This window comes from Lolium perenne, chromosome 5 (genome assembly GCF_019359855.2).
Source record: "Lolium perenne isolate Kyuss_39 chromosome 5, Kyuss_2.0, whole genome shotgun sequence".
In the NCBI taxonomy this organism is placed as follows: domain Eukaryota; kingdom Viridiplantae; phylum Streptophyta; class Magnoliopsida; order Poales; family Poaceae; genus Lolium; species Lolium perenne.
This window is the reverse complement of record NC_067248.2, coordinates 235,925,652-235,941,025: the sequence shown is the minus strand read 5'-3', so window position 1 is coordinate 235,941,025 and position 15,374 is coordinate 235,925,652. Positions and strand designations below refer to the sequence as shown.

The 15,374-nt window shown below is 47.4% G+C and overlaps 1 protein-coding gene across 2 annotated transcripts; it reads left to right on the top strand.

The window, feature by feature from the left end:
- Positions 1–3,297: 3,297 nt before the first annotated feature.
- Positions 3,298–6,186, top strand: LOC127302324 (uncharacterized). Of its 2 annotated transcripts, XR_007852824.2 has the most exons (3): positions 3,298–4,352; positions 4,439–5,437; positions 5,576–6,186. XR_007852824.2 is itself a non-coding variant. In XM_051332750.2 (2 exons), the coding sequence occupies exons 1-2, from the start codon at positions 3,469–3,471 to the stop codon at positions 5,106–5,108; spliced, it is 1,554 nt and encodes a 517-aa protein (XP_051188710.1). In that variant the 5' UTR covers positions 3,298–3,468; the 3' UTR covers positions 5,109–6,186. The 2 variants fall into 2 exon arrangements, 1 of the variants encoding a protein (XP_051188710.1); XM_051332750.2 differs by having other exon boundaries at positions 4,439–6,186.
- The last annotated feature ends 9,188 nt before the right edge of the window (positions 6,187–15,374 follow it).

Genomic DNA, 15,374 nt, shown 5'->3' with positions numbered 1-15,374 from the left:
GTGTGTTTGTGCATTTATATAAGTGGGTGTATGTGCGTGTATGTGAACGTCTATATTTGAACTGTGTTTCTAAAAAAAGGGACCCAATGGCACCTTTTCTGTTCAATATGGTGGATGAATCCTTGACTAAAACAGTGTTGCTAAATGGTTTGTTTTGTGATTTGGCTCCTAGCCTGGTAGACAATAACGTTGACATCTTACAATATGCCGACGACATATGATCCTTTGTCTGTCACATAACCCTGAGAATGCCATGATACTAAAGATGTCCTTTGCTTGTCACATACATAACCCTGAAAATGCCATGAATCTAAAGATGTTACTATACAGGCGTGATTGGTTGCTTGTAGGGCCGCTTAACGCTTCCATTGGGCCGAAAATTGGACGTTCCGTTGGCAAGGACGTATGAAAAAATTGCATCGCATGATGTTTAAAGCGGCCTAAAAGTATGCCCGCGAGGAACGCTCGATTTGGCCGTTTTCCTGGGGATAGGCACTGGCGAGCTCAAATCGGCCGAACTCGTGTGTGGTGGAAATGGCGGGAGCTGGAAAATTGGTCTGCGTTTAGGCGCACATAGTAGCATCACCGCCTGCCATAGTCGGTCACCAGTTAGCTAAATCGAAATCCCCTTAGACTAGAAGGCGGCAATATAGATTTGCAACAATACCATCGACTGCGGAGATCTCGGCATCGGCTCCGTCACTCTCTCCGTCGCGATGACCCGATGGTGTGAGAGTGCCCGATCTCCAAGAGCGGCGACCCGTCTCGGCCTCCATCAACCTCTGATCCCCTTCGTCTAGGACTCCGCCAGAATGAGGATGCCTTTAAAGAAGACTGTAAGCTTGAACAGCCCACTCCCGCCCTACTGTTACTACTTTAGCTTAGATTTATGCCGATTTAGCTCATGATTATGGCACATCAAAATAATTAATCCGATGTGCACAAGATATTTTGTTCAAGCGGGTGCCCTCGTAGATGTGATTCATACATGGGTGTTATGTATGCACGCGAGAGCCATTCGTTGCTACACTAGACCCGGTGTAACATACACACTAATGTTTGTCTGCGATGAGAGAGCGGATGAACAATCTGAACTACATCTACAACAATGGCGATGTCAAATCTATGAACATGCTGAGGTTGAAAAACAAATATGCTTTTAACCAACTCGTGAACATATTAAGGTCTAGGTTGTAGTTGCTCAGGGACAACATCCACACCTATATCGAAGAGCAAGTGGCTATGTCCCTTCATGTTGTTGGGCACAACCAACAATTGTGAGTCATCCATAGCACATGGAGGAGATCGGCTAAAACAGTTTGTAGGTACTTCAAGAAAGTCCTCTATGCTATTGGAGAACTGAGAGGAGAGATGATCAAGCCTGCAACTTCTAGCACTCCTAAAAATATCGCCGAAAATCACCGTTGGTTTCCATATTTTAAGGTGAGCAACACTTTGTAGAATTGATTTACACATTTGTGCATCTTATTTGAGGGTGAACCTTGTTCTCTACACACTTGTATGGCAGAAACGCCTAACCATTTGTTCATATTCGTGTTAGGATTGTGTTGGAGCCATTGATGGTACTCATATGACAGCGAAAGTGTCTAGAAGCCAGTCTCTGCTTACAAGGGAAGAAAGCACTACACCAACCAGAATATGCTTGGCGTTGTTGACTTCGATATGAAGTTCACATATGTGCTTGCTGGGTGCAAAGGATCAGCCCATGATGCAACGATTCAAACTGAGGCTAAGTTCTACCTAGCTGATGTTGGCTATGCTTGTCCCTCTAGTTTTCTCCCATCCTTCAGGTCCACACAAGGTACCACCTCAATAAGTTCTCTACAAGGTTCTACCCAAGGAATGCCAAGTAACTCTTCAATCTCACACATTCTACTCATAGTCACCGTCGAGAGAGCATTCGCAGCTCTGAATAAGACATTTTAGATCATTGGCCATAAGTCTTTCCACACCTTCTCCACCTAGGTTAAGCTAGTTCTTGCATGTTGCATGCATAACTGGATCTTAGGCTGGGGTATTGATTCGTTCTTCCCGGATGAGCATGACGTCTAGCCTCACGAAGTTGATGTTGGCCATGGTGTTGCTGCCAACGATAACAAGAGGCAGGAGTGGGAGGACGCTATGTGGGCTGACAGAGGCCATACTAGGATCTGATTGAAGAAGAAGAAGCATTTACATGATGTGATGTGTTATGAACTACTCATGATTGTGTGTATAAGTTGACTACCTGTGTGTTGAACTACCATTCGTGTTTAGTTAGGGCTAAACTTGTTCTTTTAAACTGCTATTTGGAAATAGCTAGAACTGAACGACGTTATAATAGTCCTGCTTGTTAGTTTGATTTGTTATTATGCTGCCTCTTTATTCCAACTAATGAGAGGTAATGTCACCATTTGTAAAAGTTGTAACTAGAACTATGGCCCGTAGAGGCCAAAATGAGTTCGTACGCAAATCGCAAATTGCAGCTTAGTTGGCAACCAAACAATATGCACAAACGGGCTGATTTGTTTTGTTAGGAACCAACATTCAGATATATAGACTTAGCCTAGTTAAACATGGCTTTGGAAAAAAGAAGATTTTGCCCAATGCAGAAAAATGTTGTGAGCAACTAATCAGACCTTACATATTTGAGTTTATATTTGGTCCTAAAATAAACTTCATGAAAAAGTGAGATTTTTACTATCAATGCGGATAATGAGTTAACAAAGTTCTATTTAGATCGATTCAATTTTTTGTTCAAATCTATTCAAAGAAAAAGTAAAAAAAAAAAAAAAAAGGAAGAAGAGGGAAATTTCGGTCGTCTCAACTCTGAACACTGAAGCTACCCAAGCCACCGCGGCCGCTTCCTCTTGCCTTCGCCGCTGAACCAGCCGCGCTACTGCTTCTACTCCCTATCGTCACGGCGGCGTCCTCCGCGAGCCTCAGTCCACTGCCTAGGCGCCGACGCCGCATCACCGGCGACACGTCCTAAGGACCTGTGCTGTTGTTTTGCTGTTGCCGTCGCCATCTTGAAGCATTTTGCCTCAAAACCAGCAAGCTTTAGAGCATCTCCAGTCGCGTCCCTCAAAAAGCGTTCGGCATAAATGATTTGGAGCACGTTTGGGACCGCGCCGGACAAAAAGAGACCAAAAATCTGTACAAAAAAGAGGCTCTTCCCCGCCGCGTCTCTCAAACAGCGTCCGGATGCATGCATTTTTAATAGAGAGACCACCCCATGTGGGAAAAGTAGGTGAGAGAAAGTGTGGGGAAAGAGACTAGCATGTGGGGACTAGGGGCTGCATGCATGCATGTGGACGCTGTTTTTGTGTCCGGCGTCCCCGGAGTCTCTACCGAGGACGCCGAACACAAAATGAGGCGCTAATTAGCTTTGGAGGACGCGACTGGACAGCTTTTTTCCCCATTTCTTGTCCGCGGTCCCCCAAACCTTGTTTGGGGACGTGACTGGAGATGCTCTTAGATCCAATAAAGACGCCGCGGCCGCCTCCCTGGGATTTCGACATCAAAGATCTCCCGGATCGTACTATCACGGCGAGGCGGATGGCCGGCGACGAGGTGAAGCCTGCTGACTCAGCCAACGGGGACGCGGCCGCCACCGACCCGCAGCCGACGCGCCTGCCGGACGACGTGCTCGCCAACGTCCTCCGCCGCGTCCCTCCGCGCTGGCTCGCCGCGTCCCGCTGCGTCAGCAGGGCCTGGCGCGACGCCGTCGACGGCCGCCGCCTCCTGCGCGCCGACCTGCTCCCGCTCGCCCTCGCCGGCCTCTTCATCCACTTCGACGACCACAAGTTCCCGGAATTCCTCGCCCGCCCCTCGCCCCGTGCGGTCAGCGGCAGCCTCAGCTTCCTGCCGTCCACCAGCCCCCATTGCGGCCATATCTGGGATGACGACTGCCATGATTGGCGCGACTACAGCATCCAAGATCACTGCAACGGCCTCCTCTTGCTTAGCAATAACCGCGTGGTTAACCCTGCTACGCGATGGTGGAATACTCTGCCGACTTGCCCGTCCGAGCACGATACCGGGAGTGTGCTGTACCGTGAGCATCTAGTCTATGATCCAGTGTTATCGCCCTACTACGAGGTGTTTATGATCCCCACTTTGGGTAAGAATCGTCCTGGAGACAAGGTAGACACCTCTGAATGGGCACCATCCCTATGCAAGATGTATGTATTCTCATCAAAGTCGGGATGTTGGGAGGAGAAGAATTTCGCCAGAGAAGGGGATGCTGCAGGGATCTATGGTGAGATGCAAGTGAGTAGTCACGGGCGCTTCAATGCGGTCTACTTGCGAGGAACACTTTATGTGCACTTCAGAGCTAATTTTGTTATGAGGTACCTACTTACTTGGCTTTGTGTCTGATTTCACTTTTGTCTTACCGATTTCTGCTTAAGAAAGGGGTTCTTGCATGATTCTGCAGGATATCAGTGTCTAATAATACCTATAGCGTAATTAAACCACCAGTGGATATGGAAGATGATACCAGAGACGACTATTATCCATATGTTCAGATTGCAAGATCAAAAAGGGGGTTGTACTTTGTGGAGCTTGATAAGGGTTGGCATCGGATGAAGTGCTGGCTTCGAGTTTGGATCCTTAATGAATCGTGTGGCCAGATGGAGTGGATTTTGAAGCATGACAAAGACCTGAAGCTCGTGCTAGCGCCTCATCGGTTCTATCAACGAGTTCAATGGTTCTTAGAAGATATTAACTACAACATGTTCCTTTCATCTAGTTCCCCAGAAGACCACAAGAAAGCAACAATTGAGAATAAATTTGAATGGAACTCTGACAATGATGAAGACTTGGATATGGTTGGAGAATGTTACTTGGATGAAGAGCATTATGATAATTTAGATCCTGAAGATATTGAGGTACTTGGGTTTCACCCATATAAAGAGACTGTCTTCTTGAGTGCATCAGTCCGGACAGGATTGGCATATCATTTGAATGGCTCGAAGATTGAAAAATTAGGAAATATATACCCAAAGGATTATATACATTTCAAAGCGCTAATTAATGAAAGGGAAAGGATCAAATCTTTTGCATACACGCCATGCTGGGTTGAAGAGTTCCCTGGAAACAAATAGTCTAGAAATTCATCAAACATAGGATTCTATATTATTTACCATCTACTTGAGCAATATAAGAAATGGCTTGCACATGATGTTTGAGTTATCTGTATTGTCTGTGTGTGTACTTTATGAGGATTGGTTAATTTTTACCCAAAAATAGTTGCAATTATATCTGATTATTTTTCTCTTGCGAGTGTTGTTAATTTTGAAGTGTTGCTACTTGCTATTGTATGGTTTACCAGCTAGTTTCTTCTTTGAATCATGGACTCTTGGAAACATGCATTTCTCTACTTGTATCAACCTTCCGGTTAGCTTCAGATATCTATCTACGTACAAGGCAACAAGTAAGTTCGCTCAAATTTAGCTGTTGATGGTTTTTGGGATGAGAGTAATACGGATTGATTGTAAATCATTGTTGTACTTCCAACTTATGTATCTTTTTCTTGTATGTACTGATCAAATGTTTCTAACTTCTTTATCAGTATTCAGGCTCAAAATAACAGACTGTACTTGCAGTAGAACAAGATCTCAGCTGCTTCTCAACCACTTTGGATAGCCAAGAAGAAGCAAGCAAGGCATTTGTGGGTTGTTTATGTCCTTCTTGCTATATACTACATGTCCTTGCGAGATTTACTTCACCAACAGTTTGTAATGCTTCGGATAAGACACAATATAAAAATTAGTACAGAAATATGTGTAGTAACTAAAGTAAGAACTGTATTGTGAATGTAATCCCCATGATAAATCTAAGAGTGCTACTCCAGTGTAATTAGTTTCTGCACATACTAGAGGTTAGGTTTACTGGATGTTCATCACTCAGATTCTGAAGACGTGGGTACATCTGATTGGAGGAATTTTGGTATTGTATTAGTTCATTAATTATTGCCATGGTAGGGCTGTAGGGACATATTAGAGCTATTGCCATTTGCCACACAATGGGAGTGCTGGCGCTGAATAGGTTCATCTCCATGCAGCGGGAGCGGCTATGCCTTCTGTGAATTCAATCCTGTAATAAGCCACATACATATACGGATTGTTTGGTTTTTTGGAGAATAATTTGCTTGGGATCAGTATATTGCGATCCCCAATGTTATTTCGTACTCTGTGATGCCCTGCTGCTGTGTATGATCTTATTTTGTCTCAGGGGAGCATGTCGATTTATTTATGTTGCTCTAATCCTTCAGGGTGATGCTTATTTCAGTGTAAGATCATACTTTGGTGGATAGCAACCCAGCTCTTTGTAACCCAAAGTTTATCTGTTGACTACATGACAACTGATATTGGTGGAGATCTCAAGAGCTATAAGGTTTAGTGATCAAATAATGATACATTTTTTTTTACAGCACAAGGCTCGAAACACTATCTTGAACACAGTATGAAATTATATTTGACTGTGCAATGTGCTGATGCACAAAGGTAGCAAGGAAACCAATGCCCTGTGTAAATTCAGAGTGTTACATGTGCTCCACTGTAATATTCCGTTGGATTGAGCGGCATTAATTCTGTAGGGAGAGATGCATCGCTTTGCTAAAATACTGTTTAGTTGAAGCTTGTTTATTATACTGGAACATGTTGGGTTTTAATGCCATTAGTGGTCTTGCACGAAATTTGGGCACCAGAATCTCTGTCTTTCATCCTGTGGCTTTCTTTCGTTACAGTCTGTACTTCAAATTCAGTACTTTACTGTAACCATATGCTGTGTTGCAGATGGATCTGTCAATATAGGATGATAAATCTCAAGGTGACAAAAGATTGAGATATTCTGGGCCAGACCTTCCAGAGGTACGTGATGAAATGCTGATAATACGAGACTTCTATTGCAAGTAAAATATCTGCAGACTAGCTAAATGAAAAACTGTGAACATATCTTTAAGCTCAAGCTTTGCTTTTGTTCTGTTGCAGCCAACTCTTTGACAGGAAGTTGTTTTCACCAGTTTAAGATCCCTTGGTAACTTTACAAGAACTAGACTTCCTATAGCTATTTTCCTTATAAGCTGTGTGTGTTGTGTCATATGTCTCGACAAGCCCATAGCAATACAATACATTGTCTCAAGTAACAGCGTATTCTTGATTAAATTGTCTTTCTTGCACTACCAATATGTGTATTTATCAAACTTTAACTTATTCAGCATCCATCTTCTTGCATTCTTGTATGCAGTTGTTATCACCAGATTTTAACCAAATCAGAAGTGGGCCGTGATTGAGGTGGGCTTAGCAAATATACGTAGAAATTATTCATGAATCGGCCTTGTATAAAGAGTTTGGGCTAAATTGCCCGTGTATCTGTAAATATAGTAGGATACGTATCGGTTAGGATTAAAAGGTAGAGTTTAGCTCGTACACGGTTGGTATTATTCCCACGTTAGAAAGTCTACGGACTATAAATATGTATCTAGGGTTATTGAGAAAGAAGACGATCACGTTCACAACAAACCAATCTAGGCGCATCGCCACCCCTTGTTTCGAGGGTTTCTTCCGGGTAAGCGCTATGCTGCCTAGATCGCATCTTGCGATCTAGGCAGAATCTTGTTTATCTGTTGTTCATGTGTTGCTCGTACTGAAGCCTTTTTGATGGCGAGCAACACCGTTATCATGGATATATTAGGGTTAGCATCGGTACTTTCTCGATGTATTTGATTAGTTACGCTACCCCTGGATATCTAGCCACCCTTGTACCGATCTTAGGTGCAAGGGTGGCACCTTGCTTAGTCATTGTTTAGTAGATTCGATCCGTTACGGTTGCTCCTTGTTCTTCAAGGATTAGTTTGATATCTGCATAGTTAGGCCTTATAAACGGGTTGAAGGATCCAATAGCACGTAGGGTATAGTTTGCTAGTCCTAGGAAAGATGTTCCGGGGATCAACTCCACGTTGGTTTTTAGGCCTTGTCTAGGACTGGTTTATTATCATCTTTCGTGTCTGCTAGGCTCAATTACGTATAGGACGTTCCGGTTATGTGGTGAAAACCCTAGATCGTCGTAGATCGTTTTAACTTAAATTGATCAAGCAGGACCACCATGTTATCGTAGATCTCATACGAATCATGGGTGGATCGGCTCCTTGAGCCGATTCACAGGATAACCTGAGAGCCGATCGAGGCTCGTATTTAATGTTTACGTGTATGCCATGCAGGAAACTAGTCGAAGCAATCCATCACCTTCCTGACCAGGTATAGGTCAGGTGGCACGCCCTTGCACCAGCATCGGACGTGCGTGCCAGAGCTTTGCGGGCCGTCGCCGAGGGACCAGGGCCCACCAGCAGTCCTGGGAGCCTCCCGGCTCTTCGTGTTGCCCGTCGCTACTCATCGATGGGTTTTGGTGGTCAACACATTCTGGCACGCCCGGTGGGACATTCTTCTACAACAACTGCATCAACATCCGCATCAGAGATGGCGGAAGATCCAGTCACGTACGAAGACCTGTCTGAAGAGTACAAGAAGAAGTACGACGAGATCAAAGCTCTCTTCGAAACCGACCTCATCGGCTCTTTTCAGAGGACCCGCTCACACGGCATCAGGTGGAAAGGGTTCTCAGCTGAAGGCGCTCTCGATGGAGTGGATCTGTCTACTCCTTCAGAAGAACTCACCAGGTCTCTACGTCAGGAGGTTAATCACAAGGTAGCGCACTCGCTACACCGCCATTCTGAGAGCCTGGTGAACGCTTTAGAGCGTGTTGCGCTGCGCGTGGTCCAGGAAATCATGAAGCATCAGTACTCTCCGTCAGGACCTGCCCTAGGGACTCACCAAGGAGAGAAACAGTTCCAGACCCGACCGCCGCTGCCGTTCGCGCTAGCAGCACCAGAAGTGCCGAGTTCACCGGCATACGTCGTCTACAAGATCGGTGGCGATCCTTGTGATTACCAGTTCTTGTATGAACCGCCTAAGGAGATCCCGCACGGATACATGTGCACATATGTGCCAGACTGCAATAACTGGGCGCGCACGAACCAGGTTGCAACAGTAGGGATTTCTGGAACAGCATGAGGGGTTTCTGGATCGGATCCCGAGAAGCAGGCGTGGCTAGCTAAGTATGCCACTCCAACGAATCATCAAAGCTCAACTCCTGCAGCTAGCACCGTGGATCAGATCAGTGCAATCTTGAGGGACCAATTCGGCATGGTGCCGAAGAGGAGGGCAATCAGCTACTCCAAGCCGTACCCCAACGAGTACGATTTGATCCCACTACCACCCAAATATCGGCTCCCTGAATTCTCCAAGTTTAGTGGATCGGAAGGCTCTAGTTCAGTTGAGCATGTGAGCCGATATTTGGCGCAGTTGGGCATGATCTCAGCATCAGACCCATTACGTGTGAGGTTTTTCGCGCAATCTCTCACAGGATCGGCTTTCGGATGGTACACCTCGCTGCCACCAGATTCAATCCGGACTTGGAAGCAGATGGAAGAGCAGTTCCACATGCAATATCACTCAGAAGATTCCGAGGCTGGCATTGCCGATCTAGCACAAGTACGACAGAAGCGCGGAGAAACGGTATCGGAATACATTCAGCGCTTCAGGGCCGTCAGGAACCGATGCTATTCGGCTCGTATGAATGAAAAAGAGGCAGTCGATCTGGCAGTGGTGGGTCTTGCATCGCCGATCAAGGATATAGCTTCCCAAGCAGAGTACACTTCACTGGCGCATATGGTTCAAAAACTATCATTATATGAACAGCGCCACCTAGAGTTGTACCAGGACAAGTTCAAGCGCGCGGTAGTCCTGGTTGAGACAGAAGGAGATGAAGACTCTGCGGGAGATCAGGAGGTAGCCGTGGCTGAATGGACTCGGGGGGGCAAACCCCGTGTCCTGCAAATGGGTTAAACCACAGGGTCCGGCAAAAGGGTTCGACTTCGACATAAGCAAGGCTGAGCAAATTTTCGACCTCTTACTCAAGGAGAAGCAGCTGAAGTTACCCGAAGGCCATAAAATCCCCACGGTGCAAGAGTTGAACGGAAGGCCATACTGCAAGTGGCATAACACGTTCACCCATACCACCAGCGACTGCAGGGTGTGGCGTCAGCAGATCCAAATGGCGATAGAACAAGGCCGTCTAATTTTCAGCCAGTACGCCATGAAAGTTGACACGCACCCCTTCCCTGCCATTAACATGGTGGAGTGCACTTACCCTGGGAGGTGCCAGCCAGGTTTCTCGTTCAGCATCAACATGGTAGGACCTGTGTACCACCCTGGTAAGGACAAAAGCGAGAGCAGCCGCTCTCGTGACAAAGAAAAAGAGGGGGCCGTTCCACGTGACCGGCCCCAACGTAATGACAAGCGCTACATCACAGAGGAGCAAGTGAGGAACGTGCGATACCAGCGACCTCTCTCCGAGCACCTCCTCAACAAATATGAGCGTCAGTACGACCAGCGCCGGCGATACGACAGCGACGACGAAAAAGATCGTCGGTCTAGCGTGGATAATAGGAAATATCGTCGGTACGATCGAGATGACGAAAGATATGAGCGCCGCATCAAGGAAAAATTGAGAGAGCAAGACGACGTGGACAGACACTGGGATTGTCCTTTCTTCAAGCATTGCTGGGATTCAGGGATGAGCCGATTGCCTACAATCGGCAACTGCCCAAAGTGTAGACAGAAAAAGAGGGACGCAGGAGACGTGTCAGTGTTCAAGCGTCTAGGGCCTCTCCCATCTCGGAGCAAGCAAGCTGAGTCCTCTCGGGTGGAAGATCTCGAGGAGTTAGAGGATGACGATGAAGAAGAAGATAGATACCACCGGCCAAGGTGGTGCCCTGATGGACTCAGCCATTCTCAAAAGCGTAGGGTTCAGCGATTACGTAGCGTAGAGGAAGCCGAGAGACGATACCTACATGCGTTAAGGAAAGCGCGGCCTGATCTGGCCGCGAAAATTCAGCAAACTCTGGATGAGGAGGGTCGTCCACAGAAGAAAGAATGGCGCCCCAAACAAAAGAAAGCCGATGATACGACATCGGCTGGCACGAACATGGTGTTCATTCTTCCATCGGAGTTTTGTGCTCCTGGAACAGAAGAGGCACCTATAGCTCAGCTCGACTGCGATCCACGGCCAGTGATCTTTGAGAAACCACGAGAAAGGAGCTACAGGCATCTGAAAGCCCTGTACTTGAGGGGTTATATCAACGGGCAGCCCGTCAACAAGATGCTGGTTGACACGGGAGCAGCAGCCAATATAATGCCATACTCCATGCTACGTCGCCTGGGACGCTCTAGCGCAGACCTGATCAAAACCAACGTCACTCTGAACGACTTCAATGGCCAAGCATCAGAGGCGCAAGGCGTTCTGAACGTGGATTTAACCGTAGGCCGAAAGACCATCCCTACGTCATTCTTCATCGTCGACAGCAAAAGCACTTATGCTGTCCTGCTAGGGAGAGATTGGATCCACGCTAACTGCTGCATTCCATCCACGATGCACCAATGCTTGATACAGTGGGATGGAGATGAAGTGGAGGTCGTCCATGCAGATGATTCAGCCGAAATATCAACGGCTGGCATGAACATTTGGGAAGCGGGAGGCCAAGAGCCGCTCTTCGGAATCAGTTTGGACGGCTGTGAGTGCATCGAAGTGACAAAAAACGGGGTGAGGCTGGTCTTATCCACCGGCCTGACAGTATAGCAAGAGCAAAGGCAACGGACATACGTGACAAGGCCGATCCCTGCGATCGGCCCCAAAAAATAAAAAGTGACCATCTCATCTCAAGCATGTCACGTAGTCATAGTAAAGCACGAACAAGATGTAAACCTTCATTGAGCAATGCAATAAAAATGGGGGCCGATTCCAGCAATCGGTCCATACTATCCTCGCCATACGTTTTGCCTATGTTTAACATCGATCTAGCAGGCGACGGAAAGCTAGGGTATGGGTTTACATCGGCTGATGAGCTAGAAGAGGTTGACATTGGTCCTGGGGATAAGCCACGACCAACTTTTATCAGCAAAAAGCTAGATCCACATCTCAGGAGCCAGATGATAGCTCTGTTAAAAGAATACCCGGATTGCTTTGCATGTGATTACACAGAGATGCCTGGGTTAGACAGGAGCATCATTGAACATCGGCTCCCTCTCAAGAAAGGATTTCGGCCGTTCCAGCAACGTGCACGTCAGATGAAGGCCGATATCCTAGAAGAAGTCAAGAAGGAGGTCGAGAAAATGTTTACCGCCGGGTTCATCAAGCCATACAGACAGGATGACTGGAGAGTCGATATCTTCAATGACTTGAAAGATTCGGCTCGGGGGGCACATAACCCATAAGCAATGAGATATGGGGAATATGGGGGCCGATGCACAAAAAATCGGCCAGTAAAAAAAATGTACGTGCAAATCACAGCCGATGCACAGACATCGACTTGAGAAAATATGCAAGACAACAGTATACAAGTACAGCCGATGCACAGACATCGACTCCAGAATAAACAAGCCGATGCATAGCCATCGACTCTAGAGGTACAAGTTCAATGAAGCATTTATCAGTTTACAAGGCTCTACTGGAGGAATACGTTGAGGGCATGAAGGGCGTCAACACGGATACGATCCACCTCGGCGATCTCAGCCTTGTCATCCTCGTCTTTGCTCGTCACCAGCTGACTGTCCAGGGCACGTATTTCAGCCAGATCAGTCTTCAGTTCAGCTGTGAGGCACTTTGCTTCCTCTTGAGAGCGGGCAATAAGAGCTTCCTTGTCTTGGATAAGCTGCTTAGTCACCCTGACCCTCTCTTCAAGGTTCTCCAGTTCCTTGCGCAGGGTCTCGAGTTCGGCACTGCTGACAGAGGTGTCAGTTTTGGCGTCCAAGGCAGCCTTCTTCTCATTGAGCCGTTGACACTTGTCCGCAATATCGGCTTTCAATGGTAGCTGAGCGTGGCGAAGGTTGATTCTCTGACGAGCCAATTGCACCCTTGACCTGAAGGCCGAAAGGGTCACAACTGGCCAAAGTTTCACCTGCAGTGTCATCGGGAGGTGGGGTTGAATGTCTTCAAGAATGCCCTTTACTTCCTCAGGGTTTTCAACCAATGTCTCAACTGAGGAGGAGAGCAAAGCCTTGAGACGCTGGAGTTGACCTTGTGTTGTGCTAGGTCTTGGCTCTTCACCGGCCCTGGAAGTAGCTGGTTCGATGGATTCAGGGTCGAACGTCAGCAAACTTGAGAGGTCATAACCCTGACAGACAAACACGAACAGCGTCATTATGCAGCAAAAGAAAAGGGTAGAACCAAGGGAATGAAGTATACCTCTCCTAAGACCGGGGGGGGGGGCAGCCGATGTTGTGGTGATCGGCTTTTCTGTGGGCTTGGTTAGGTTGGCCACCTTGTCAGCCACGCTCTTTGAAGTTGCTAAATCCAGGGTGGCGGATGGCATCGGTATCTCTTCAACGTCCCCACTAGAGGTGCCACCAGTCTACAAAGGAAATGGTTAGCCGATCCGAGTAGCAATGGGATAGTATGAAATATGAACCGGGGGAGATAATGACATCTGAAACCTCCTGGCTTGGTGAAGAAGCTCGCGGTTCTTTGCGAGCCCTCTTGACACATCGACTCTTTGTGCGTAGCCCTGCTCTGATCGGAGCTTGAAAGGCAGCAGGTTTGGGAGCTGACCTTTTCTTGGGAGCCGACGATGGCAAGTTTGTCTGGCTCTGTGTGGTGGTTCTCCCAGAATTGCCTGAGCTCGAGTCCCTTCGACTGGACTGTGTCTCCTCGCTGGAGTTCTCCTCGGTGGAGGTCTGTAAAAGGAATACAAGCATGTTGCAGAAGCCTAGAAGGACAAATGAAATTAGTCAAAGCATAGATCAGCTTACGTGCAAGCTTTCTTGAGCGGGAATAGGGGTTTGGCGCTTCAGGGTCTTCCTGGCAGCTACTTTCCTCACTGCTTTCCTCGCCTGGGTTGAGGCTCGGGGGGCAGCTGTCCCAGAGGATGCTTTGCTCTTAGGAGCCGATTTCGGGGAAATCGGCTGGCTCTGCATCATAACCTTCTTCAGGGGTGGTGAGCTCTTGCAGAAGAGAACCACTGGAGCTGGTGGAAGGAATTTGAAGGAGGAGCCGTCAACCTGCACAGGTTCTGGACCATCTTGTTGCTGCAAGGAAATAGAGCTGGGTTACAGATAATCATTGTGAGCCAAGAAAATTGTAAGTGGTGGTACCTGTTCTGCAGGAATGTCGTATTCAGCATCAAGTTGCTTCAGCAACGGCCCTAGAGCTCTCCTGAAGGCGTGGGTCTTCCACATTGACCACCAAGTCTCAAAACCATCGGTAGTGGTGGTGAAGCGAAGGTTGTGAGGGATTGGAATGGCTAGAGCATCAAAGAAGGAATAGCACCTCTCGGCCGATGGATATCAGGCAGCTCAGCTCTGCTTTCTGTCAAGTGGTGTAGGAAGAAGTGTGGAGCCACTTGCCCGAGACCAAACTGCCGGGCCACTACCACCGGTTGATAAGATTCATAACCGGGTTTGATGATCCTGTTGGAGGTACTCATGCCAACTGGGAGGAAGCAAGGACGGATCATGATGGAGTACAAGTGCCGAGTGCTGGGGTCATCGGCAAAACTGTCCAACCTGAAGGAAAATGGATTCTCAAAATTTTCAGCTTCAGTGTAAGGAAAGAACAGGGGACTGTCCAGGCCTTGGAAGAAAATTCTGAACCACTCTGACGCTTCCTTAGGGATCAGCCTGCTACCTGGAAGGCTATATAAAGCTTGGTCGTAGCTGGTGCATCGGATCTGCTTTCCATTAGCATCTGGGAAGGTGCAAGTGGCCAGAGGTGGGGAGTTTGGGACCTGGTTTCGGAAGTACAGTTGAGCCCATAACTGAATAAACCACCAGGGGCCTCCTGTTTTAACTGTCTTTTGGGAAAACAGTTTGACAGACATCAGTTGGAGGGATCGATAGACCTCTCCAAGGAATAGTTTGCCGATGCCAAGCTGGGTGCCTTTGGCAAGTTCATAGGCCAGGGAAAGGTAATTCTTGGTTGGGGCGAGTGATGGGCCACAGAATATGAAGTGTTCTAACCAGAAGTTCAGGAAGGCTGTGTGCTCTTTCTCTGTCACAGGCCCTTTGGTTTTCATGTAACGCCTAAGGTAGGCACCCCAGCTGGTACACTCTGTTTTGGAGGAGAGGGTGAAAGGAACCTTTGGCAGCATAAAAGCAGAGGGGCTTGGGGATGCAATATCTAGACCTGTGATCATGGCCACGTCCAGCAAAGTTGGTGTCATGGGACCATGGCCAAACATGAAGCAATTCAGTGCATCAGACCAGAAGTAGCCGATGGTTTTCAGAAGGTTTTCGTGTTTCTCAAGGGGAGACAAGGAC